General features: G+C 41.8%; 1 protein-coding gene and 1 long non-coding RNA gene across 3 annotated transcripts in view; one reads left to right on the top strand and one right to left on the bottom strand.

The window, feature by feature from the left end:
- The window catches only part of plcb1l (phospholipase C beta 1-like), a 117,567-nt gene that overhangs the window by 47,823 nt on the left and 41,834 nt on the right, over positions 1 to 27,910 (top strand). For both annotated transcript variants that reach the window (XR_002056607.2, XM_013268847.3), the window contains exons 4-9: positions 16,147 to 16,287; positions 17,849 to 17,928; positions 20,162 to 20,215; positions 22,013 to 22,088; positions 25,150 to 25,250; positions 25,980 to 26,146. Coding sequence is in view for 1 of the 2 variants with exons in the window: in XM_013268847.3 (XP_013124301.1) it covers positions 16,147 to 16,287; positions 17,849 to 17,928; positions 20,162 to 20,215; positions 22,013 to 22,088; positions 25,150 to 25,250; positions 25,980 to 26,146 (619 nt within the window). In the remaining variant the exon portion in view is untranslated. The remainder of the gene's footprint in view (positions 1 to 16,146; positions 16,288 to 17,848; positions 17,929 to 20,161; positions 20,216 to 22,012; positions 22,089 to 25,149; positions 25,251 to 25,979; positions 26,147 to 27,910) is intronic.
- LOC112842450 (uncharacterized) lies at positions 5,446 to 10,982 on the bottom strand. Its single transcript, XR_003214223.1, has 3 exons — positions 10,939 to 10,982; positions 7,970 to 8,036; positions 5,446 to 5,881 (listed from the first exon to the last, which is right to left on the bottom strand). It is a non-coding gene; the product is annotated as an uncharacterized LOC112842450 (long non-coding RNA).

Raw genomic sequence — 27,910 nt, forward strand, 5'->3', positions numbered from 1 at the left:
AATGACTTCCATCTACTCTACTGGTACAGCTTTGCTCTGCCAGTGCATGCCACTGTGGTCCTGTGTACACAGCATGTTTAAGAATTGTATCTATATGCAGTCATCATAGCTGATGACATGACGACAGGTCTCATATGCTCTTATTCAGGGTGGAAGATGATAAATGTCTGATTGAATTTGGCTGAAATGTCCTCGCTTGGAATGGTAGGCTGACAATGCTGGAAACAGGAAAGGCAGCAGCGATATGTTTGGCCTGCCTGTTGTGAAAGCATCTGTTATAGAGCAGCAAACAGTTTATATGTGCCAAAAAGTTGATTCTGTTCATCTGGACGTAGCGTTTTCAGTAGGAGAAACATTTCGTCACTCAAACGAGTGACTTCTTCAGTCTCTGGATGAGTGACGAAACGTTTCTTCCACTGAAAACGCAACGTCCAGATGAACAGAATCAGCTTTTTGGGATTTGCTTACCTTGGCATGCATCAAGACTGTTTATATGTGCCTTTTTTGTTCAGATGCTATAGTTTCTGAAGTGTTAAAGACTGTATTTTAGGCGCATTTTATATTCTGTTTGTGTACCCTTAAAGCCCGATGTGGCTTTCAGTTACGTTTCTGGATTGTGTAAAAGGATTGGCAGACACCAGTTTTCATCCAGTTACCACCCTTCTTGCTCATTTCCATCTATCTTTTCCTGCACCAAAAGCTGTTACCTTTAAAACAAGACAAAAAAAAGAAACAATTCAGAGGTTTCTCTGATAATCAGCTGTGTCTAGACTCTTGTCCTTGGCTGTCATTAAAGGCTGAGATTGGCTTATTATGCTCGGGGGGCCATAGGTGTCTGTTTTGTCTGGTAGAGAACTACCGTGGACTGATAATCATCTTTTATCCAAGATCGGTCACAGAATCCAAACCAATCAGATATGGAGGCTAGTTCCGCGTGGAGTTTTGATCTCTCGCATTATGTGTATCATTAGCACCATGGGGTCTGGAAATGGGCTGGCCCCGGAGCCACTGCTGACTCAAAATGAGACCATGGGCTTAAATGGCAAAATGAATGTTGTCAAATATCCAAGGGCTTGTTTAAACATTCGGTAAGTCTTTGTTGGCAGATCAGTGGAGCACACAGATGCCAGACCAAATGGGGCATAGGGGTGTAGGTGGCTGGTTTGGTGGCTGGCATGGCCTAGTCTGGCAGATGGTCTGGGGAAGTCGGGACAGCAGGATGTCTGTGTCACAGCGGAGCTAATGATGGCAAAAGGCTAAACGATGACTACAGACAGCGGATAAATCATAATTATCACTGCACAGTGCTCGCTAAGGGTTCTTAAATGTTTACTGAGGGATTTGTAGGCACAATTGGGGTTGTTTATGTACCAAATTATGCCATCTACTGTAGTTGTGGGAACTGCAGTGACAGTGCATGGCTAAACAGCTGTCAGTTTCTTTGTTTTTCTTTATTTTTTGCAAAGGCCTGAATGATCCCGCATGCACTGCAGTCTGAAGCAGATACCTCCTGAGCTGTTAGCTTTAATAAGAAGTGAAATAGCCCCACTGTGCTTTCACAGGAAAACAGTGAGCTTTGATGTGTGGATTCAATCAAGATCTGCCGTGAATTTGCCCTTAGAGAGTACCTTAAAAATCAGGAGGGTAACAGTAATTTTGTGATGCCACATTTGGATTTATTTCAAGTTTGAGCACTTGCTTGCGTTCAAGACGGAATAAAGTAAGAGAAAGCTCACTATTCTTCCTCAGTTCCGTAATTCAAAAGACTAGTTTATTGCAGGATGCTTGTAATACACCAGCGCTTTGTTTTATAAACAAACCCTTTCCAAGAATTTTAGGCCGTGTAGCGTATTATTACACAACACCTGCGTGTCATTCATATTAGCCAAACAAATCAAGTCATACTCAGGTGCTGCCAGGTACATGCAATGCATACTGCTCTATGAGCAGAAAGACAAAAAGACAAACAGCCTCTGCTCTTCAACTAATTCTGATGCTCCACAGCCCTTCTATGTCCTGCAGGAATTTCCCCCAATAAACCCAATTGGTTCTGGTCAGGATTATTAAAGATGTCATTGAGTCTGGATTCTGCTTGAGTCCTTTGCATGGCAAGGGCACGGCACATGAGAGAGGTTTATCAAGATGGAAGGAAAGGACGGGCAAATGAAGGAATCCAAGAAAAGAAAAGAGCCAAAGGGAGACGACATATGCTGCCTCCTTACAGCATCTGCAGTGGCAGAGCAACTACAGCCTGAAGGCTCGACCATGCCAACAGGGACTCCTGTGAATTATTTACTCCTGGGCCCCATTGTAGATGCTTTCCCCTGTAGGGCTTCTCTCTTCTGGGTTCCTGGCTTATGGAAGGTCCCTAGCAGGGTGCCAGATGACGTACTGAAGGTTGGAATTGTCTATTTTTTTCCCATCCACCCTCTTTGTAGGTAATTTTGGCACACATTTTTAAGGAGCATAAATACAGAGTCAGGGTTATGTTATAAGTACTATGCGAGATCAAACATAATCTCGACCAAGTAACCTAATTTCACAGGCGCAGGTATTCATTGCCACTTGTGCACTTAAATTTCCTCACACATAAAATCAACAACCCACGCGTGTAGAAGTCAACAGCCAAGCAGGCAAATCGCCATCGCACATGAGAGTGCACTGTGGCAGCAAAATAACTGGTGGCTCTGCACCGTATTTGCTTATATATGGGACCATGAAGTTTGTCAAGTTAACTAACAACAGCTATCTATCTCAATTAATTAAATCACAAGATTACCTTAATAATAATTAGTGCTGTCAGCATTAATCTCGTTAAAATCATGTTAACACCATAACTGCATTAAGGCGGCAAATCTCCGTTAACTAGTTAAAGCGGATCGTCCCGTGCGTGTGGCTGCACGGCATCAACGCGTTAGCGCAGTTAGCTTGTTAATGTCATTTTAACGAGATTAACACTGACAGCACTAATAATAATACTTTATTATGATTTTTTTAAAACCTTCATTGTGAGGTGCACACATGATGCCTAAGAAAGGGGGAAAATAGCTTTTCATAGTCACTTCTATTTGTTTACATTTCTAAAATGTGAACAAATAGGTGTAAACCGTGTTTGTGTAACTGCCAGATGTCACTCAGTGAAACACAGTACAAGTCTGGCTGTAAGGGCTCGACTATAGTAGTTTTTCCAGATAATGGTCCCTCAAAAACAAAACAAAACAATGCAACAGACTGTCTTTCCTTTACAACATAACATGACAATGGTAAACCGCTGATTTGAAATGGTAAGACTGCCATACCCTGAGCTAGTGTCTAAACAAACACTAACTCACTGTAACGCAATAAACTGAACCTGTCAGTCACAGAGGTTGTGGCATCACTGCTTTGAAAGTGACAAATCACATTAGGGCCCCTTTTTGGGCTCTGCCCTCCAGACTGCTTGAAGTCAGATTGAATTGAAGGAGCAGAATTCAGCTTCGAGCGCAGAGTGGCAACTCTGCGCTCGAAGCTGAATTCGAAGCTGAGCGGGAATCTGCTGCAGCGCGGGGAATTTAATCTCCCAAATGTGCACTGAATACCTGCGTCTGTGAAGCTGTATTATTTGCTCATGCTCTTCACAAACAAAGTTCTTTTCGTTGTTCATTTATTGGAAATTATTTGGCCTGGTTGCTGAATTTTCCCTCACTGAACAGTCATATTTGATGGTCATCAAAGTTGCACTGCTTGTGATTCATGCCTGTTTTTTTTTCAGTCAAATATTTTCACAGGAGACACTATGTTATGCACAGTCACTAATAACACACATAACCGGATTGTTACTGCTTCACCTCTCAGCGGGGAAGTCAAATTTCAGGGTCACTTAGAGAATGGAGCAGATTCAGTTTCTCGCTCAAGGAAGCATTGAAAATGTAAATGCCTGTTTCACCCGTCTCTTGGCTGCCTCTGCTTCGTGCCTATTTTTTCACCAATTATGTTTATTAGTCTTTGTGTGGGTGTATATACATCTGCGCCTTTTCGGATGCCAGCGCACACGCATGTGTCCTTCCACGTGTGGTTGGCTGTTAGCAGTCCGTCAGCGCTCCTCTGCGTTTTCAGAAGTCTGCCCTCGCTAAATTAGAGCTTGTGTATGACTAGAGGATAATTACCATAGTTATGTACCTGCCAGTTGCCGGTGCCTGCGAGCTGTTTTTAGTGCCACCCCTGACAGAGTGCCACTTGATGGACAGCTTGAGCAGAATGGGGTTCATCTACCTCACAAATTCAAGAGTGTGAGTCAGAGGCAGTGGGTGGGAGTAATGACCAGAATACCTGGGACACGATGACATGGAGGAGGAACTTTAAAGTAGCGAGTTGCTACTAGAAACTTTGTCAAAGACTTTTACACAAGTTGGGTAAAATGTTACGTTTTTGCCCACACGTAACATTTTATGTTACCTGCGTCGTAACATAAAACGTAACATTTTATGTTACGTTTAAAATGTTAAAACGTAACATTTTATGTTACGTTTTACCCAAACGTAACATTTTAGCGCTAGTTTACTTCTGTTTTCTTTGCTGTGGAACCAAAACTGCAATAAATGCTCAAATTAGTTAGATACAATGGACTCAAAAGCTCTCTTTATAAAATTTCTCAGCATTTTTTCTAGCAATATATCAATTTATTATACATGATGCTTATGACATTTTCCAAAATTCTTGAAATGAGTGTTGTGCTTGTTTAATTCGATTGCAGGCTCAGCTGTTTGACTTCTCTGTGCGCTACCGAGTCCCCAGTTTTGTTTAGTGCTCATTGTAATGAGAAGTGCTGCTTTTGTGAGTCCCGGCAGCTGATTATTTTTCTCCCGCTGGAGTTCATGCGGTGTATCTGAGGTCAGCTCCCTCCCGTCTGCGCCTCTGCCTTCCTGTGTGCCCAACGTGGGCTCAGTCAGCTGGAGGGAGAGTGTATGCCAGGTAGACTACTTCCACCTCATCAAGCCTGCCCCCTTGCCCCTTCTGTCTCTCCGTCTTTCCTTCAGAGTGATTCACACACAGCGTGAATCATCCTCTTGCCACTTTTCTTCTGCTTATTCACTCCTTCAAACTCTCTCCCCGAGAAACCGGGCCACTATTCGATGCTCACAAACTCCCCTCGCGTGTCTGAACACATGCAACATTTACGACCTAATTTTAATGCAGCGTACGGAGCACGTGCCCTTGTAAAAGGTTCTCTCAGGAACTGAGGAGCACTGTGACAGAAATGTGGCGCGTCTCCTCTGTATAATTATCCATACGCAGAGTCCTCCAAGCTTTTATGTTCTTTTTCAATCCAAACTGGCAGCCTGCTTCTCAACAGGTCCCTTCACGCCTCAAGCATCTGTTACACAAGTTTGTTTTTGGCCATTAATGGCTGTATAATTGTGTATTCACTGGTGGCCTGTCCCAGTGCGTGTGAGAGTTATGACTGGATTTCTGTGAACAGAAATACTCAAACAACCTTTTAAACAATTACCTTATTCTGTAGAGACTGCACAGAGTGACATAGTAACACCTTAAACTTAGTGAAAAGCATTTATTTTATTTTATATCTGTTGAGTTGCTTTAACATGTTGCCATTCTTTTTTTTTGGTATGTTTTATTGAGATTAATGGTTAAAAAAAGACAACCACTATTAAATAAATACACTTTTGTAACTTTTGATCATGCCAGTATTGGTGTAAAGGTCCTCCTGATATGCTTTGCATGCTACCTTGATGCTGGAGGAAAGTAGATTTCTCAGCAAGATTGTCCAATTTCCTGCCCATTTCTGGAGGATTATTCTCTTCAAAGTCCTGCAGTCTCCATGTGCACACAATTGAGATTCTTCCATTTTTTTGTTCTTTGGAAAGATTAAAGTCATCTTGACCTAAAAAAAAAAACTAAAAAACATGCTTAGCTTGCTAGGATAGTGGAGATTTTAAGAATTATGTCAAAAAATTATTAGGAATCAGTATGAGTGATGAATTAAATTCTATCATGTGATATCTGGTGAGATCTTGTCGGAAGTATACATGCAAACGCCAAAGCAGTGTGTCCTTACATTGCTCCTGAATAGAAGAGTTCTATTAAAATCTGTGGCAACTCCTCGGTGTTTTGGGTGACAGTTAAATCAGATGACTTAGTTACTGTGGGGGCTGTGATTTGCAGTCAAATGCTGTCAAGCAGTCTTTATGTTTCTGGTGAAGAATGTGTTTTCTCTCAATGACACAGCAGCCTGAATGAGATGTCAAGAGCGTGCATATGACTGAATTAGGAGTTTGTGCCGTTTGCTGGCCGGGTCTGCGGGTATGGCTGTCAGCAGCTTTCAGACTTTGCAAGGCTTATTTCGTTTAAACTCTGCGGTAGTAGACCAGCAACTTTTGTACTCAGAATCTGTTCTGTGTTGCCCTGTGTCTGTATTTGTGAGCCTTTGTGGTTAAATAAAATCAACTGCACAAAATTCAAGATGACATCCGGAAAAAAAAGACGACAGTTATATTCATGAACACAGGAGTCAGCGAAGTATGGTTTCCTAAATTAAGTATATTACAAATGAAAAACCAAACAAAGGAAACAAGTGTGGTGGGAAGGGGAATGCTGTTGTTCAGACTGCCAAGCAGGGAAAAGAGTGCTTGGTCATAAGGGATTGGTTTGATTATTGGGTTTTTTCTCTATTATTGTACGGTCTTTACTTTACAATATAAAGCAGGTGAAAAGGTGACTTATGTTATCATTTGGTGCTATATAAATAAAATTGAAATGCTGTGTATTTTGTCTCCAAATAATGTCAACATCTCATTGTTTCTTGGGCTTTCTCCAGAATTCAGTTTAGGCCATGTCATACTGCTGTGGAACTTGATCATAAAACTCCACACAGAGTCAGAAAGATTAGAAAGCAAAGGTTGATCTAACCTTCCAGGTGTCTGTTAGCAGCTTTAAGGGCACTGTGAGACCAAATACCAGTTCTTCTCAGTTGAACCCAATGACTCTTGGGTCCCTTTTCATCCACAAAAGGAGGTAAATGGACTCTATACTTTTGCAGCACGATCAAATTGTGCTTTTATAGTCTGGTAACTTTGGATGGTAGGCAGAGGATGTTCTGTTCAAAAGACTCAGCAATAGCTGAAATGGAGATGGAGGAATTTACTGGTAAGGCTTCCTTACAATTTAGCATACGTGACAGTTTTTATGAGTATTTTGCAACATTTGATTTCACCCCAAGGCAGCAAAAATGTCTCTGCAGTTGATTTAAAGCTTATTTTCCCCCCATGTGTCCCACCAGGGAATACTCATGGTGGATGCAAAATATCAATGAATGGCACCTGGAACAACAGCTTGGTGCACATGCTCAAATCAGCCTCACAAGCTCTTTCAAAGGACTGCCACTTCCTCACAGGCACATCGCTGGTGACAAAGTATCGTCAAGAAATATCTCTGAAACTTGAACACTTCTTTTTCCACTTTAAGATGAATCCTTTTAGCTTCAACTGAAGAGCAGAGTCTGACAGTGGAGGATAAAACTCGGTTGAATCTGTGAAAGTAGCTGTAGACACAGCTGCATCTACAGCTGTGCAAGGCCCCCCCGAGGTGGAGGAGCAGTCCTGCGTATACCATTTTAAGTTTGAGTAACTGTAGGAGCATCAGTGCTTTCCTTTAGATCCTTATCCCTCCTATTAACTGAAGTATACTAGTAACTGGAAAGAGTTGCATAATCTTTAGTAAACAGGTTATGCAACTCCTCTGAGAAACCCTCAGTAAATATATCCATCTTTGCCATACTAGAGACACCATTAACCCCCTGAGGGCCTCGAAGATGCCAAAACCAAACAAAAGCAGTTTTCTAAGCAACCTCCCAAATAATGAAATTGATAGAGGAAAAACTCTGGATCTACCTGAGTTTTCCAGTTTTACTCCCAGGCCCAATGACAGCAGCATGATGAACAAAAACATGGTTTCTGGGGTGAAACAAACATACCTGAACTTGTGAATTTCTTCCAGATGCATTTTAGCCTGGAGTGTAGAGTCCAGTTAACCCTGCGGGCCTAGTGAAAGTTTGACAGGAGTATAGCTGTGCGGTACAATAAAAGTCTGATCAGTGAGAGGAATAAATTCAGGAGTCCATGAGTAGATTATTCATGATAAAATGAGAAATGCAGCAGTTGTGTAACTCCTCTTTTTAAAAATGAATTTTTCTCTTTCCCCTGAACGTCTGGAATGGCCAGTTCCTCTGTGTGTCATGAGATGATTAGTATTGGGTGTGAATGGTGCGCCACTTCCCCAAGACGCGAAAATGAGCGCCTGTCAGCACGAGTTATTGCTGATGTGCTGGCATTTTGGAAATGCCGTGATATACGCTCTCGGTCTCCCCTCCGTCCATCCCTTCTGTCTCTTGTTTCATGTCTCACTGCTTCAGGGTTAATGAAATGCCCCCGTTGAAGAGCTGGAATGAAGGATTGTTAAGTCCGTACGAGCTTTCAACTTCCTCCTACGCATTTTCTCAACCTGTGCCTCGCTGCATGACTGAGCCCTGGCAACGCATCACCACTGGCTAATGTATTCGACTGGAGTGCTTGTGAGGAGCTAGTGCTTTCATCAGGATGTGTTTTTGTTATTGTGATTCCCTTCTTAATCATTGCACTCCTCAATCAAACACATGTAAACATTAAGTCTAGCGTCTTACTCCAAAAGATAATACAATTTAAATCCCGAGGGCTTCCTCTTTCGCAAACTGTGTTCACTCACGCTTCACTCGAAGATTTGTGACAAAGTGTTTTCTGGCTTAGGATGGCAAAGTACACACACACACACACACACCCACCCCCACCAAATGTACCAAATGTGTGTGCAGTCACTTCTGTACTGTGGTTGGTGATGCATCACCTGACAGCTGACTGATGAATCACTGACCTTTTACTCCTGTCCTCATGGGTATTTCGCCATCTCATGAAACTGCGGTGGTCTGCTGACACTTTGGTTCTCACCTGAATGACTATGTGGGAGTGCGATACAGATAGCACAGGAAAGACGGGAGACGGCTCACCCAGAATCAAAGATCCTTCATCCCTCACCGATTCCCCTACACTTCCCCTCTCTTTCTTAGTCGCATTCTTTGATCGTGTTTACAGTGCGGTTGTTTGTGAGACTTATCTGCAGCTTATCCTTGGGCTGTGCGCAGTATGGTGGCTGAGTTTTACCCGAAGCTAGAAAAGTTAGCAAAGCAGTTTCCACACCAAGAAAGTTTAAAGTGTGAAACTGCAGAACTGCAATGGGAGTAGACAGTTCGCCCATACTTCTATGAAAAGCTGCTGGTACTGTGGGTGAACTAAACAGACTGATCAGCAGAAACGCTTTAAAGCTGAACTACATGGTGTCTCCGTGTAGCAGTAGGGCATCAGACTCCCACAGCGAGGGTGTGAAGTGCAAGCCCCCCCTTTCTCTTTTTTTCTATGTTGATGTCACTGCTCATATGTGTCTGGGTGGCACATGAATGAGTGTGGATTATTAGGAAGGCCATTTACAGAAAGCAAAAGCTATGGCTTTCTAATAGGATCAACGTTTCAGTGCTTTCTGTCTGTGTAAGGTTATGAAGCGGCTAATGTTTAAAACATGCTCTGCAGATCCGGCGTGACCCTCTTAAATAAATGACTGCATTGCCAAGAGAGGGAGTCATCTTAGGATTAGCTTTGCTGTGGGTGAAATGCTCTGTAGACTGTGACTCACACTGGCTGGTAAACAAGGATGCACATCGGCGTACAGATATAGACAAACTAAACAACAATAAAATGACAAAGATAAGCGACACGAGGCATATCGTCATACGGCTCAGACTGAAACGGCTCATACATCAGTAAACATTTTCAGCTGAAAACGAGTGCATATAAACGACAAAAACATGCATCTGTGCAGCATTTGTGTGGCAGAATGAGCACATCACCCCCAGCTTGATATCCCATAATTGCCTTCCAAAAGGCCCTGGGGTTTTTACGGTCCCACCAGCAGCATCTTGCCGCTCTGTTAGTTAACAAGGCTAGCCGGCAGCAGGAGGAGGTTAGGTGCCCTGCTGATAGTACTGCTCTGCAGTGCTGTGGCTCCATACGTTAGAATGTGCTCCTCAGGATTCTGATGTTCAAGCTGGATATAAGTCTTTCTGCTCATTTGTCCGATGATTATAAATCCACGAGCAGATTGTGCATGAGGTCAGATGGGGGAAAACTCAAAGATGAGAATATCTTCTTTGATTCAAATATTAAATACACCTTATAAAGACTCTGCACTATTGAATATACACAGCTTAGCCAAAATTGTATGATAAGTTATAGTTCAAGGAGATAGCTGATTTGCTTGTTGCAGCATTGAATAAAGCCTGAACAACTACTACAAGGCTAAAATCGTTATTATACCCATAAAATAGGTTCCCAGTGCTTCTTCAACATCCTTTTGTTTAACAAGTGCAGATGCTTTTAAAAATTCAGTGTGAACTTCAATGCGCAGGCTGGCAGAGTCAGCTAAAGTGCTGCCATCCTCAAGATACCAACCAAACCAGCTTTAAAAAAAAACATGCAAAATGCAGGTCTTGTGAGAATTGGTGCTTCAAAAAAGAAAAGAACTTTTCACATTACTCAGCTTGTACTCCAGCTACAGCTGCCCTGAACATAGCAAGGGTCATCTGTTAAAACAGCTTTCCTTGACAACTAATAATTATTTTAACCACGTTAATATACATTCGTGAAGCGAAGCTCGTGATAAAAGCATTCGACAATTCCACTACTACTTGTTCAACGTGTGTGTCATGAGTAGGCGCGTGACCTCTAAACACAACACACAATGCTTGTAACCTTGCTATTTTTCCTTTGTATTGCTGCTAAGTCACTGATGAATTTCCAAACAAGTCTGATTAAAAATCTATTTTGAGCCTTATATGTGATTAATTTGATGGTTTCTGACCTCTACTCCAAAATGCACTTGGCCTTCCTCTGGTTCGGACTCAGGAACTGCCAAAACAGTTAGGACCCTTTTGGACTCCTTATATGGTCACGCTCTTGGGGGAAAGTACCAAGTGTGGTATGAAGGAGGGGGAGATTTGCCTAATGTTTGAAGAATGTGTTTTTAAACGAGCTCAGAAGAGCTTCATTTCCTTCATATAACTTGATATGCTTAGTTTATTTGGTACTTAATTGCTGGTTAATTGTTATTTCCTCCAGTGGGAGGAGCTAATGACTATATAGGCTGGACATGCAGCTCCTCTTGAGTAGCGTAGTGTGTCAGGCCATGTTAGTAAGGAGACCACTGTAGCGATGGGCCAACCGAGGCCTTGTGAAACACTAAAACGTTTAACCTCCTAAGACCTGAACTCTTCCACGACATGCATTTTTAATTTCCCTTTGATATTTGGGCATATTGGGGCCCAATGAATGTAAAAACAAAGAATTTCCAGATTTTTTTTTTTTTACCTTATTTTTGTTTTTAAGAAAAATGAGAGCCACAAATGAGGATATTCATTTAAAATTTTGATAGAACAGTAGCAGTATAATGTCCTCGTAAGTGGATATCAGGCCCATGTAGAGCAAAATTGAGTATTTTGTTCAAAATAACCAAAAATGTGATGTCCACATATGTGGACGGCAGGTCCTAGGAGGTTAAAGCAGAAAGCAGAAACAAAGCAAGAAAAACTTTGTTAAAGACAGCGAGCTGTGACTGTAACAAACAACGTATTATCAAATGCACTGCACAATTGATACAATAAAATCTACAGAGAAAAGGTTAATGAGCTTATTTTCATAACCACATAACTGTTGTGGATTTGTACGTAAGCAAAGTGCCCCATTAATCTTCGTGGAAGATGTTTTATCTACAGTGGAATGACGTGTGACTGAATGTAGCTAATTATGTTCATGAAAAATAAAGAAAAAACCAAGTGCTATGTAAAGATTTTTATTCAAAAATATCAATTTATTTAGTTTTGTTTGAGCTTCTTCTTTTGCAAATTGGAAAAAAATCAAAAATCATCACATACACACAATGGGATTTCTTTTTTAAATAAAGGTGCAGGTTTACAACTTGGCAATAGACTGATGGTTCATGTTACACATCAGCGATGTATCTTTCGACCGCTACGGTGGCATTATCTGTTGCCCTGTGGGTGCTATGGGTTTCACTAACTCAGCTGTCAAAAGGTTCACACAAACTGCCCTTTGCTGTTATAGCTGCTGCTAACAATAATAATGATGACTTTTAAGCTTTCTGGGAGTTTTCGGGTGTCACTAGGTTTTTTCTACACACTGTCAATCAAGGCTAGAAACAACAGGCAAGCCGCTTGTCAAAACTGGGGTCAAAAGTTCCAAAATTAGCCACGTCATGTGATCAAGTGACGTGGGCATTTTGAACCACAAAGCAGGCTTTCAAAACATCTGTGTAAGCTCAACATAGCGTCAAAACATCAGTATCGGGCATCCCGTGCCTGGTTGCAGCTCCTCTTGGGGAGTGTAGCCTGTCAGGCCCATGATGGTGAGCAGGCCACAGTGGCTGTACTGCCAGGGGCCTAACTGAAAGGGAGTAAAGGCTGGTGCAGAATTTATTCGTCAGTTGTTAAGTTTAGTTTTGGTTCATTATCATCCAGTTTTTAGTCCAGTCACTGTTACACTCTGCATTAATAATAAACTTAAATTTAAGCCCTTTCCTTAACCGGGTTCACCAGATTTTGCAGATCCTGCTGAGTGGTGTGTAGGTAGATGGCTCATCATCAATCATTCATACTGACATTTCCTTTGATCTAATGTCTCTCTGTGTGTTTATTTATACACACACTGTGTGACGGTGTGTATTTCTCTGTGTGAGCGTTGAGCCGAGCCTGCACGAGTGCAGTTTCATGCCTGTGCTAAGGTGGACGTGTGGTGTGTGCATTTGCGATGGTGTGTGTCCGAGCTGTGTGCGCAGGAGAGAGAGTTTAGACAGGTGCCGTGCTGCAGGTTTAATGACCTGAGGTGTGGCTGACTTCCCTTTGCCAATCTGAATCTCTTCCTTGTGCCCAACAGAGTGTGACACAGTCTGAGCGCATGGCTGGTGACAGGTGGGGGCAGGTGGGGGCCTCGTGACAAACTAAGGCAGAAAGAGAAAGTCTGTGTATTTCCTCGGGCTGCACCTCCACCTGAATGTTAAGTGTCTGAGAAGAGTTCTTATACTGACACGCAGCAGCTGCCAACATGCAGCTTGAAAGCTTGACTAAGCACGTGCTCACAAGCATCAAACACGACACTCTCACACACGTGCACTATAGCAACAGAAGACATTCAGTGGGCCATGGCTGTGTTTTCACAAAGGCTAAACTCAACCACACCATCATCCAAATCCCATCCCTCCCCTTTGCCTTTCTCTGAATCTCCACTCCTTGTGGTAACTGGGACCGCAGGCATGCCTCTAATAGCTCCCACAATGCACCAGCACAAATTGGTTTTCACTCACATGGCTTACCCCCTTCCTGCTCCTCTCCTTCCATTGCTCTCTGTTCCTTGCTTTATTTCTACTTTTCTTTATTTTGTCCTCATCTCCTCCGCCCCTGCTCCTGCTCCCTCCCCCTGCTCCTGCTCCCGCTCCCATCCAGCAGGGCCCACCTGTCAGCTTGTTTCTTTCAGTCAGTCAGTCTTTTCCCAACATAACTGCTGATGTAAGTGCCTGCAGCTCCCGCCCAGATGACTGCATAGTGGGGATGAGCCCTACGTTCAGCTAATGGCTACCAGTAGCATCAAAACAATATCAAATTGCATTGACGTTGTAGTAATAAATGAAATATGCATCTTACTGTCATCCCGTCTGTTCTCAGAAGCCTTTCATGTCTGGCTGTCGGCCAGAGCGTTTCTCAGAGGGAGCTTTGTGTGTTTTAGCAAATTGCAAGTGGCTTTTTATGCTTTGAATGATGACGCTGGTGTCATTCAGAATACATAAGTGGACAGTGATTGATTCTCATTGAACTCAGGATGTGCATGTGTGTGTGTCCCATCGATTGGTGGTCAAGCCCACACATGACTCTAACCATCTAGATGATACACAACACTGAAAACCTGTTTTCTCCACATATACATTTTTTCTTTAGTTTAAAAGAGCAACATCTTATTTTCAATAAGTACCTCCTCAGCCACATAAACTAGTAAAGGGGGGAGTACACAGGCTGTCAGAAGGGACAGGGTGAACATGTATTGCCTTAGAAGTTCTCAGTGTGATAATCGCAGGCGCCACTAAGCCTCCACAATCTGATTGGGGGGTGTGAGGGATGTGTAGAGGACATTTATCAGCATGACACAGGACACAATGCTCTTTGTTTGATTGGTCAAATTAGTGGAAGCTCATTTGCTTTCACTGCAAAATCCTTTACAGGGCTTTTCTGTTGTGTTAATTAAGCCGGAGCAAGAATTCTGTATGCTACTTGCATACTGGGTTTGCAAAGAAGAGAAGGAGATCATTGTTATTCCTCTCTTTCTCCTCAGAGGCATTGTAGTTGGGTTCTCTTTTTTTGGCTTTTTTTGTGATTCGCACCAAAGATGAACTTCTTAAATATATATTTGCTAAAATTAGTTTGGTTTAATTTTCCTCTGACAATTAGCTCCGCTGAATGCAAATTCTCCAGAGTTTTTCCTCTGTGGAAGCTGGAGTATTGCCAGCACCCAGTGTTTTGTTGTAGGAGAGATCAGACTTCCTGCAGCAGCCCTCTGATTTTGTCGGATGACGAGAGAATTAGGGTTGTATTAAGTCCGACAATTGCTTTTTCTCAATGTGGGGACAATTTCTGTTGACTTATGAATTTGCAGTTTTTATGTAAGCCTTTAAAAATAAAACCCTTTCAGTGCAAGAAAAGCATTCTCCTCGGTTAAGTGAGTCCTCTGGTGTTTTTTAGCAAAACATTTTGTCCTGTGATGTTGATTACAAGTTATTGTATGTATGTTTTTTGGGGGTTTTTGCAGTTAAGCTGGAAATATGTTGAGACAGGAGGATGTTTTTTGGGCTTAAAACAAGCTAGAAAGCAAGGCTGGAAAACCGCCAAGCTCTCAGGATTTGGAGAGCAGTCATGGCGTTATTAATAAATAATAAATAACACCATAAATCCTGTGCTGACATCTTATTGGACATTTGTCCTTTGAAACAGTAATGTCTACATGTAAGTTCTCCAGTCACGCTCCAGCTCACTTATTTAGTCTACAAATACTTAACCCACCTCGTTTCCTGCTTGTACAGCCTGCCATGTGCACCCTTTACACACACTGAGAATCGCTGGTGCTGTAGCCTCACACGGACTCTCTACCTTTGTCCTCTAATTAATCAACCAAATCAGCCATCAGATAAGGTGCGAACTCCCCAATGTTAACCAGTCTTGTTTCCTCTGAGTACATTCAGAGACTGTTTTTGTTTTGAAACAACATCATAGCAAAATGCCATGACACAGAGCAGTGCCGTCTCCCACTTCCTCAAAAAAAGCATTGCTCGTCTTTCTCCGTGGCCTGTTTTATGTCATTTGCCATTTCGCTGAAGCTTTGTTTGGCCTGCTGGTTTTTAGATGCCGGTCTGGCTGATCTGTTCCACCAAGGTTCAATGTGTGTGCAGCTCGGATTACAGGCTAACATAAAGTGGTCAGAACTTGGGTTATGTAGCGCAATTTCTTTTATCAACATGCTTTATTTGAGGCTTTTAATTGAAGCGGGTATGACACGAAAAAATACAAAAGCATTAGCCAATAGGATATCTAGCATATGATCATATGACTTGTGACCAGTTGTTGCAGTAATCACATGAGCGGAAAGGGCATTGATCAAGTAGGACATGAGCAACACTGTATTAGGTCCCTGAATTAGAGAATCTAAAGCACTATAAATCATTGACATCTTTTTTTTTATGTAAACGAGATCATTGTGAAAGCTTATTAATTAAGTGTTCCTCATCCATGCCTGTAAGGGATAACATTTTTAAATATAAAAGTTTAAAATGCTTCTCTTTCTCCTAAGAAAATTAGCATTACCACTCTGTGGCTGTCGTTGCATCATTGAAGGGGATTTTGTTATAAAAATTCATTCATTTGGTGACTTTTGTTTTTCATTTTGATCTGCATGGTTTATTTCGTTGTTGTAACATATGTTTTTTTTATTTGTGTGTTTTTGTTTCATTGTAAAGGAAGCCAAGCTGCGTGAGCTGCTGGATAACAGCACGCTGTCGGGGAAGTTGGAGAGCAGGATGCTGACGGTTGTGAGTGGCACCGACATGGTGAATATCACCTACCTGAACTTCATGGCGTTCCAAGAGGAGATTGCAAAGGTAAAAAAAGAAAATCATGCACAGCAGCAGTAAACAAAGTAACTACTTTTTCATTGTATATAACCCGGACAGCCACAAAAAACCACAGACAGGTGAAGTGAGTAATAACTTTGACTTGTGCAGTGGCATCTCCGGCGTCTACAGTGGTGCGTGGGATATCTTAGCCAGTAACTAAGCAGTCAGGGTGAGGTTGTGTAGCCCTACCCATGTGCCTATACTCACCCTATAATTATATTAGAATTATTCCCTGGAAATGTTGTGTTTGGCATCATGTGGGCAACCAGGCATCATTCACCTGGAGAAAAAGAAGGCAGCAGGATGCACTATATGAAGAATAGTGCATCGGAATAATTGTATTAATGTAGGGTCTTTACCTTACAATATAAAGTGGTTTGAGGCAACTGTTGTTGTTTGGTGCTATATAAATAAAATTGAATTGAATTGAAGGTAAGCTGCCAGAAACAGTGTGATGCTCTGGATAATGTTTTGCTGGGATCCTTGGATTCATGTGGATATTGATCTTAAACGTACCACATACCTAAACATTAGTGCAAACCAAGCTCGTGTCTGAATTGCAAAGGTACTCTCTGAAGACATTAGACTCTTTCATAGGGACAATGAGTCTTGCAACACTGTAAAAAGTGCTTGGGAATGGTTTTAGGGAGCATGACGAAGCTTCCAAGATGTTAACTTTGCCTTCAGTTTCCACAGATGTCAGTTCATTTAGACATCTGTGGGATGTGCTGGAAAAAAACTAGTCAGATCTGTGAATCTGCTGATGAATTAGAGAGTCTACGCCTCGATGGGTCACAGCTGTTTAGGCTCTTTGGTGGGGACATGCACTATGTTATGCATGGGGTTTTAATGTTGTGCCTAATATTTGTATATACTATTAAACTAAGCTATTAAACGCAATAAATAATATTCTCAAATAGTGAAAGCGTTTCTTAATAACTGTTTATTATTAATTGATTTAGGAGGCTTTAGACCAGGGGTGTCGAACTCCAGGCATTAACGGCCGGTGTCCTGCAGGTTTTAGATGTGTCCTTGATCCAAAACAGCTGATTTAAATGACTAAATTACCTCCTCAACATGTCTTGAAGTTCTCCAGAGGCCTGATAATGAACTAATCATTTGATTCAGGTGTGTTGACCCAGGGTGAGATCTAAAACCTGCAGGAAACCGGCCCTCGAGGCCTGGAGTTCGACACCCCTACTTTAGACGGAGGTAAAATTTCTTTTTTTAGGATCATGGTGAAAACCTGCATCATGAGTTCATCATCAAGTCATTTACCACTCTGGAAAATTATGAAAAATGATCAGCATACCTACTCTGTATGCATGAACTTCATTTATTCCTGACACATGGCAGCAGAAACTGAACACAAACTTCCAGCCTTCAGCAGTTATCAGCATCAAAGCGCAAATGAGTTCACCGCCGCTCTCTTTCCTGACTCTAGGTGTGTGTGTGTGTGTGTGTGTGTGTGCGTGCGTGCGTGCGTGCATGCGTGTGTGTGTGTGTGTGTGTGTGTTAATGTTGCGTGTGGGTTTATTTCCTGCAGGAATGGGCAGAAGAGCTTTTCAACCTGGCGTCCAACCTCTTGGTGCAGAACATGTCCAGAGAGGCGTGCCTCGAAAAAGCGTACGTCAGCGGATGCATGCACACACGGACACACACACGCACACACACACACACACACACACACACACACACACACACACGCAAGCAGTCTCGAACAAAATGTAAATCCACAGTCCCCAAGATAGATATGAAAATCAGGTCTGCAAGCACTAGAAATGTCACTCATAGCAAGAGTCACATTAGGGACATGATGTATTTTACATGAACAAAAACGGTAAAATGTTCTGTAAAAATCTTGCAAAACCATCATGTAGCGTTTACACCTTCACCAAAGCACATTTGTGCTTACATTGTTCACACACTGCAGTCTACAACGCAGCCTGAGCCGCATTCTTCACACATCAACGGAGGAAGTAAGAACAGACGAAAGCAGAATTATCAAAACAGCTGGAAATATGTTTATACCAGTTTATAAAACACCCTGCATGCGTCAGTTGTCTTTTCTTGCTTCCCCTATGTGAGTGTGCATTTGTTTGGTGCTGTAGTGTATGTTTTGTGTTACAGTAGTGACATATAGTAGATTCCAGGCTGACTCGGTGAGCTGAGCTTTTGGTTGAATTGGGAAAAGAGAGGAAGAGAGGGCAAAAAACAGGAAGCCAGTATTTTGTCAGTTCCAGGGTATTACATAAATCACTGATTATCCTTATCAGTGTCTCTATGTCCATGACTGCTTTCATCATCCTTTGCCCTCGTGTCACCTCTGATTCCGAGTGAAGCTCACGCAGAGTGAGCATAAATATGAACGCGAATCATTTTTTGCTGGACTCTGCTCGCCGACAACTCCCAGCTGTCTGCTGTTTATCAGTGAACAGAAGCCATTAACGTGCACCCCCGAGGAGGCTAATTGACTTATGAGACAATAAAAGTGGTCATCGACCACATAGTGCAGATAGAGTGGAATAGAATTGAATACAGCAGGTCTGGCGGTCACGTCGGTTGCTCGCAGCAGCAGTTGTTGTACACTCCTTGCTTACAAATAAGGCAATTCTTTGCCATACCGCTACTGCAGCGCGAGGATGCTGCCTCCCTGAAGTGATGTTGATGTTTCTCCGCGTGTGGTTAATTCTCATCACTATCTCTTAAAGCGGTGATACTGATATTGGGTGGTGGGTTTTCTGAGGAATGGCGTAGCTGGGCAGCGTTCTCATCAACAGGAAACTAAACAGAACCCAGCATGTTTTTTAAATGACCACTTGCTGAAAGGTGTTGAAATCAGTACAATTATAATTGAATACCCTCCTTGGATAACACAGCCCTCAATTACCAAACATGGCAGGGTTAGAACTGCGTGTTTTACTCTGTGTTGCTCTGTGACTATGTCTGGAAACTTGGAGTTGAGCAGTTAGCGTCATCTAACTGCTTATGTCTTTGGCATCATCTAATGAAGAAATGAGTAAATGAGTAACGTCTAGGATTAGCTAGAGTGGGTACATGAAGAAGAACAGAGAAAGTAGTGAGGTAAACAGAAAAGGAGACAGTGAGTAATCTGTTTCCCCCTTTCTCCAGTGTCATAATGAATAATACAAGCATTTCTGAGTCAGATGGGGGCATTAAGAAACTCTTCTTCCCTTCCTTGTTTGGGAGCCTTTCAATCATTCTCTGTAAAGAAAAAGAAAGAAAGAGTAAAGCCTCATGCAGTGTTACTGGCTAACTTTATCTCAACCAAAACTTTTTGTTTATAGCTTTTCAAAACGAAGAAAAAAACAACTCCCCAAGCTTGGATCCCAATTGACAATTAAAAGTCACCAGCCTGAGCCTGTCGGCAAGTTCTGTCAAGTGGACACTGTAATGGATATTAATTATTAGCTAGCAGCCACTTAAAGCCCAGCCTACAATGATGGCTCCTGTTGCAGCCGAGCTATTTATAGGCCAGGTTACACACTGCCTGTGCACTGCTGCTGCACTGCTCTGCGCTGCCAGCGTTCAAGACTTCCAGGGATTAGCCCACAGTTCTGACCTCCCGTGTAAACTCCGGCAGATATATCCGCAGTATGCAAAGAGAACTCCACTCATGCACAGTCAGCCACTTTGAGATATTCGGGTACTTTTTATCACTTTCCGATATGCATTGCATACCAGTCTGCAGACCTGGTCATGGCAGACGGTTATGTATGTCAGTCACACGTGTAAGATCAAGCAAACACCCCCCACACATACATTAAACCTGATGAAGAATGTCACTCACACTGAAAAAATCACGAGCTGCTGATGATGTGTGCTCTGTCCAATGCAGATACACCCGGCTGAAGCTGCAGCTGAACCCTGAGGGAAGAATCCCCGTCAAGAAGTAAGTCTGTGTGACTCATCCACCCCCTACCACACCCCTCCCCCATCCCCACAACGGTTCTGCTCTTTTCATCGATGCATATAGTTTCCTCTGCCTTTTTGCCTTCTCTCTAAGCGTGCAGACGAATAAACCTGCACTTTGTTTTTTGCATATGTGCGGCTTTATTAGAGTATATTACCCATTCCATCTGTCATGACAATATTCATTCTTGTTCTCCTTATCACCGCTTTTCATTTATCTCACGCTTATAGGTTCGTGCCTGTTTCACCCACGTGAATTTTTTATTATTATTTTTTTAAATATCACTAACTTTAGTCTGAATGTGTCAGTTTGTGATTTATCTGAGAATTTCATTTTGTATATTTCAGTTTCAGTTTGATTTATCTGGAAGTTTGTCATCGCCTCATTGAAAATCCACCTCTCTCCATCTCCATTAGTCAAGTTGAGCTCTCAGGCAGGCGGGCAGCAGTGAACCTCCGCGATAACCTCCATCAGAGCCGCGGAGGAAAGCAGTGGGTGTCAACAGAGAGAGACACTCCTTGCTGTTTAGGGAATTAACCTCCTAGCTAGGAAGACATGTCAGTTTGACTAATGTCAGCTTGATACTGCTCTTCCACTGAGCGTACAGTAAGTGCTGGTGGACCTGCGCAGGCATACCTCTGCAAGCAATTAAAACAGGCTATTCCTAACAGAAGCAGACCTAAATGTCCTGCTGTGGCTGCAGTGACACTAGAGTCCACTGTAAATCACTTTTATTGTCTGTATACACCAGAATAAAACAGATGACAGAAGCCTGAAAACACAGATGTCTGTCGGCAGTGTTTTTCCAGAGTTAAATGAACCGAGATGCTGATGATGTGACGATGTGAAGTGATTTGAGATCATTTTGCGTTATTTACATGCGTACATCATAAAGAAACATTACATCTGCACGCCTTTTGTTTATTTATGCAAGAAAAAAGATGCTTCTGTTGAGACAGACTCTATGGCATTACAAGCACAAGCACAATGACATGATAATAAAAATTATGACAGCGATGATGAAAATTGGTGTGATTTGCAAAATGACACCATTGCCGGGAAGCTTTCTTTCCTCATCTTTGTTGGGGCCTGTGTGGCATCGCATTCATAAAGACTTGTCGCTTTTATGTACACAAGTGGCATTTGCCATCGAAAACTTTGCAATTCACTGTAAGCAGTATTAAAATCAAGCTGTTTTCCATGTTTATATGTGAATATTAAAACTATTAAAACTACACTATTTTATCTCAGTCCACCCATCTATCTATGAGAGCAAACGTATTAGAAACACCTCTCACTGAAGGAGAATTTATGCTGCTGCATTACTGCACAGCTTCCTAATGCTCCAAATAAGCTGAATCAGTAGCTTCCCAACTATTTCAGCATAAACAGAAATTTAATGTGTAACCTTTATGAATGTAAAATTCATTGCAAGGCTGTTAGACTGCAGTATTTAAATCTCGCTGTCCCATCTTCTAGCCCTCCCTTATTATATTGCATTTCTTTTCCCACACAGGCATCATCTGAGTCTAATATTTGTCTTTAGTGTTGCATTCTGTCCGGCCTGTAGTTTCACCCTTTTTATTTTTTTGTTCATTCCCTCCTAAGCTGTTGCTACAATATTACATTTTCACAGAATAATCTTAATATGTGTCAGTTAAATGCTGTGACGAATTCATCTGTTTGACACACAGCCTTTAAAGGAGTGAGAATTTCTCTCCGTGTGTGGCATTTTCTGTGATTACTCATAACAGCATGTTTTTTGTCTCCCTGCAGTATCTTCAGGATGTTCTCGGCAGACAGGAAACGAGTGGAGACAGCGTTGGAAAGCTGTAACCTCCCTTCTGGCAGAGTGAGACTCCAAAATACTGAAGCTCTCTCTTTTTTCTAGTATTACTGTCGCCTCATATTTCCTCCGTCCCTGAACCGGCTTCTGTCTCCATCTCATCCTGTCTCTTTTATGTACAGTTGCTTTCATCCATCCATCCATCCAACCATTTCTGTTCTGACTATTCAGCTCATCTCTTAAAACCCAAACTGATTGCTGCTGTGCTTATTCGTCTTATTTTCTGGATGTCTGCGTGAGTCCCAGCACAGAATGGATTTAGCCTTGGTTGTAATGCAACAAATAGACCCAGTGGGAGCAATTGAGATGACAAAAGCTGTTTTATCTCTACCTTTTTTAGATGCCACTAGAGAGAAGCTGCACCCTAATGCATAGAGGTGCAAACAGTGCTCTGTATTCAAACAGTAGCAAACAATTTTCATCCCTAGAAGTGGGAAACTGCTGTTCGGTGCTGCTCTGAACGCACACTTAAATGTATTGACATGTGTGTAGTAAGACAAACACACTAAGCTAATTGGAACTGCGTCAGGTCACTTTCAGATGTGACTGAACTCATATAACATGTTTACATTTAAATTATGCACTGAAAAGGTTATATGTTAGGTTAAGTCTGTAGTGAAATGAAATGCATTTTGGATATTCAGCATTTTTAGTTGGTTAAAATTGGAATATATAACATACCTGACGCAAAGCACAGGTGTTCTGTGTGCATACAAGTGGGCTTCAGTTTCTTTTGTTACTGCAGTTTTCTTATCAAATCCCAGAAACACTGATTCCCAGTAAAATAAAAGGTATTTGAGGGGTGGCTGTGGCTCAGGTGGTAGAGCAGATCAGCTACTGATTAGAAGGTTGGTGGTTCGATTCCTGGCTCCTCCAGTCTGCATGCCAAATATCCTTGAGTTTAGAAGTGCTTGGGTGAATGGGGCATGTTGTATAGAGTGCTTTGAGTACTCCGGGAGAGTAGAAAAGCGCTATATAAGAATCAGTCCATTTATTCAAAACGCAATAAAAAAAAACCTTTGACAATGTACAATAAGACCTGATGGCACCCTGATTTTAAATGTAATCTCAGCTGATTATAGCTACTTATTATTTTTAATCTGATTAGCGAATTGTGGCCAACTCTGGCTACAATCAATGCCTTCTGAATACGAATCGAATTAAAATATATATGTATATTTATATATGTATATATATATATATATATATATATATATAATATTTATACATACACACAGGAATACAAACACACGCCCACAGTCAGAACAAGCTATACATAATTAGCACAGGGAGAGAGAGCAGGAGGTAAAAACCGATTGCTGTATGAAGGTCTGCTGGGATTTGCTGTTATTCCATTGCACAAGTAATTACAGCTAAATGGTATTGCTGTTAATCCCTCAAACACACACACTCCCAGGCAAAAGCACATACACAGCCCAGCTCGCACCAATGTCTTTTGAATGACTCACTGAGTCTCAACAGGGCTTGACCTGCATCCCCCCTACTTCTGTGCATCCTTCCTCACCTCCCTCCTTCCCAGTCTTTTCTAACACTGTGTGGTTCTGCTCTGTTTCTTGCTGGCAAAATGCTGTTCCCTGCTGCTGAGCACGCTGTGTCTTTATCATACCTGTTTGCCTCTGAGAGCTCTATAAGAAGCCCTGACGCTAAGTGCAAATTGCAAGCAGTCATTTGCTGTTTGTTATTTGCATCTCTGCAATTGCTTCAAGAGGGCCAACTATAAGACGGCAGATGGATTGACAGATCTGTGTTTCTTTTAGTCACATTAGTGGGTTGGTGGATAGATGTCTTTACCTCAGCAGTACTCTAACTAGGAAGTCTGCACAACATGAAATTTCTTAGTATGCGGGAAAAGTTTGATATAAGTAAGTACATTTAAAACCAAAATTCTTTACACGAAAATGAAATAGAATCAACAGGTTCCTAAAAAAGTATGGCTATACATATTCACAGTGTTTACATCAAATAAATCGGTTAAGAGCCAAACCCTTAACTTCTCCACAGTGCTCGAAGCACTCAATGAGTAACTGATGGTTGACAGTGTCAAAAGCAGCACACGACTGCACAGAACTAAGACAGCACAACCAGAAACTGCAGAATATCAGAATATTGTTTGTTACTTTCAAAAACGCAGACTCGGTTCTGTGAAAGGTCTCATAAACAAAGGATGACATATAAACAAACCGTTCTTTAGTCAAAGATGCAGTTTCGATATAGTATCAATAACACTCAGAAGATCCACTGCCAAATTTTTATCCTGTAAGTAGGACTTGACTACTGCATGCTTACAAGGAACTGTACAGAAGTGAGGCTTGCATTTATAATTCTCAGGACATCACAACCTGATGTAAAAATATATTTCCTCGTTAAACCAAGATGGAAGAACAGAAGTGGAACAGGTCATATGAGAAACCAAGTCTGACTTCAGAGGTGCAAATAACCAGATGATAAGCAACAGGGTTAGCTCCAGAAATTAGAATATTTGCTCCCATGTGTCTAACCTTACTCTGAAAGAGGTCCTGAAAAAGGAAATACTACTATATACACTCAATAGTCCCTATGCAAGAACTACTTTTACAAATAGATTTTTCTTAAGCGACAGCTACAAGTGATTTGATTGATTTTCAAAACGTGTAGAGATAAGCTAAATCGGCTAAACTACATAATTCTGTTTATCCCAAGATGATACAAATATAAAATTCACTTTACTGTGCACATAGGATCATTACTTTACATAGATATACACAAGTAAGCATCTCATAGATAAAGAAGATGCTACATGAAAGATTGCCTTTTTGTAAAGGCTGCACTAGGATCAGTGCATTAAACTGAAAATAGAGTTAAATGCATTTTATTTAACTAATAAAAACACAGTTTTGTTGCACTGAGGCATGCAAGAAAAGTCTTCTCCAGAGCAGCTGTCACTGTGGAAAAAGTATCTTTTATCTATCAGCCTGTACATTTTAAATCCACTTTTTTGCCCTTCCACAGTACGTCCAAACACTACTGCCTGCAATTTATTCACCTATGTTACTTTTGTCTGCTGCAGAATGACTCCATTCCCCAGGAGGACTTCACTCCAGAGGTCTATAGCATGTTCCTGAGCAACATCTGCCCTCGGCCTGAGCTGGACCATATCTTCTCTGAAGTGTAAGTACTGTGTTTCTCTCTGTTCTCTCTGTGTGTGGTAATAATAACCTTTTCCACCTCCAAAGAATATGGGAATTCCCAGTTTAAAATGTCAAAAAAATCATAATTGATATATTTTTTCCCCAAATCATCTGTTGTTCTTTTCATACTAGCGGCCTCAATAGGAAAATTTGGTTTCCCAGGTTCAAGCCAGATCCTTTTATCCATCTATAAGACGTTAATTAGCCCAGGAAAGTGTGTTCTAACATCCTTGGTTGTGGCTTCTCGAGCCTAGCTGGTTTGGCCTCTCGTGCTGCAGAAGTACAACTGCCCTTTGGCCCAGAGGGACTGAGACCGTCAGCCGAGGAAGCACGCCAGCTCGACCGATGATACTCCAAGTCATAAATCTGTATTTTAATCACAGTTAAGTGAGGTAGCAGGAGAGCCAGGAGGATGTGTGGAAGATAATTTAGTCGAACAGGCTTGGATGCGAAAGGCGTTTTTAATGAATTCTCATAATTTACTCAAAACACAACATTTAATCCTGTTGTTTTGCATGTCTGCCGCTCTGCCTCGCCACGTCTTTTTGCACTTTAATTACAGCTCCTCCCCTCCTTCGTTTTTTCCTTGTTTCATTTCCCCATATGCTATTTTTTTAATCCCGTCCTTGCACCCACACCTTGCTTAGCAGCCCTTTAAGATGTTTGTCTAATTTTTTCTCATTTCTGCCCCGTTCCTTTCTCTGCTCAGGGGGGCCAAGAGTCGACCATACCTCACGGTGGAGCAGATGACAGAGTTCATAAACAGTAAACAGCGAGACCCTCGTCTGAACGAGATACTCTACCCTCCTCTCAAACCAGAACAGGTCCAGCTGCTGGTTGACAAATATGAACCCAATGCTTCGCTGGCACAGAAAGGTCAGTGGCTCAAATTTCTGTCAAATACAATCCCAGGCACACTGACAAGCTTATGTGTACACAGACATGCACGTAACAGCTTTTAGTACAGATCGACTTAATGATAGTATGCAAGTCATTTATAGTAAAAACTATCGGAAAAACACAGGTACATTATGCCCGTTGTGTGTTTTTACACTGTCATCCTCTACTAACCCTGCACTCCAGCCGCTACCACCAATAAATTTGGCAGGGGTGTTGCCATAGAGACTGCTGGATGGTGTCCAAAGCTTTTACAAGTGAGGGGACATAGCGGGGTGCCAAGGAGTCTGTAAATACCAAACACACACAGTCAAACACACATCACCGCCACCAAAATGTTCCACCTGTTCCAAACTTGTGCTAAACTTACTGGAGGAAATTTCCCAACGTTTTATTTTATATAACCGACTACACTGCTTGGAAGGAAGAAGAAGAAGAGTGTGTATGAACTGTATTGAACAAAATAGAATAAATAGCAAGTGGAGCGGAGAGGACGCGTGTAGTAGTGTTGAACGTATTCAGATGTTATGCATGCATGCGTCCAGTGTTTGGGAGTCAGTTTACAGCGTGTTCATTCATCAGTGCTTTTCTGTCTGTTTTGAATGAGTAGTGAATCTTTCTGCCAGCTTGAACCTGTTTCTAAACTAAAATCTTTGCAAGAATAAACATATGGCCCAATGTGTCTGTTAGCTAATGACTAAATTAAGGATATCTGTGGTCACTGAAGAGCTCAGTACACTGTAGTTTCATGTGAGAAATGAAATTTTAACAGGACTACACAGAGTCCTATGAAAAACTAAGGAAACTCCATGATGTGGAATCACCTTTACAAGCAATTATTTGAGTACTTTGTCAGTCTCACATCGTTGTGGAGAAATTTGGGCCCTCTCTCTTTCACAACGTTGCTTCAGTTTGTTGAAGTTTACAGACATTCTTTAATGCACATCTCTCGTGAGATCTCACCAGAGGTCTGGACTTTGGCCATTCCAACACCTTTTCTTTTTTTGGCCAATCTGTTGTAGATTTGCTGCTGCGTTTGGGATCATTGTCGTGTTGCATGATCTAATTTAGGCCAAGCTTTAGCTGCAAGTCAGGTGGTCTCTGGAATACTTTGGTGTAAAGAGGAATGTACGGTCCATCCAATGACTGCAAGTCCAAATCATCACTCCTCCACCACCGTGCTGACAGATGTTATGAGGTGTTTGTGCTGAAATTCTGTGACATGTTGGTGTTAGCCGAGCATGGTGCTGTGCATTATGGCTATACATTTGGTCTGTCGGTCCAAAAGGACATTGTTCCAGAAGCCCTTTGATTTGTTCAGATGCAGCTTTGCAAGCCTAATCTTTGCTGCTATGTTCTTTAAATAGAGAAGAGACTCCTGCCTACTCATTCCAAACAAGACATCAGTTTGGATAGTCTTTTTCTATCTGTGCTGTCATAACCTTTAACATTTGACATGCTAACTGAGACCTGTAGAGTTATATTTTGTGTTTTTGCAGATTGCAGATTGCACAGTTTGACCTTGGGATGAATTTGCTGGGATGTCCACTCCTGGGAGGAGTGTGGCACTGAGTTAACACATATTTGAATGCTCCAGACCAGCAAAGTGCCAAAACCTTCCCACTTCCTGATAATCAGTTATTCAAGTGCTATTTACCCTTTTAATTTCACTGGAAGCAGTTTTTCACAGAGTCTGGCAAAGGCTTTCTTCTTCACATGTCTGTATCTGTCTGCGTAATACAA

The sequence above is a fragment of the Oreochromis niloticus genome, linkage group LG15 (genome assembly GCF_001858045.2).
Source record: "Oreochromis niloticus isolate F11D_XX linkage group LG15, O_niloticus_UMD_NMBU, whole genome shotgun sequence".
In the NCBI taxonomy this organism is placed as follows: Eukaryota; Metazoa; Chordata; class Actinopteri; order Cichliformes; family Cichlidae; genus Oreochromis; species Oreochromis niloticus.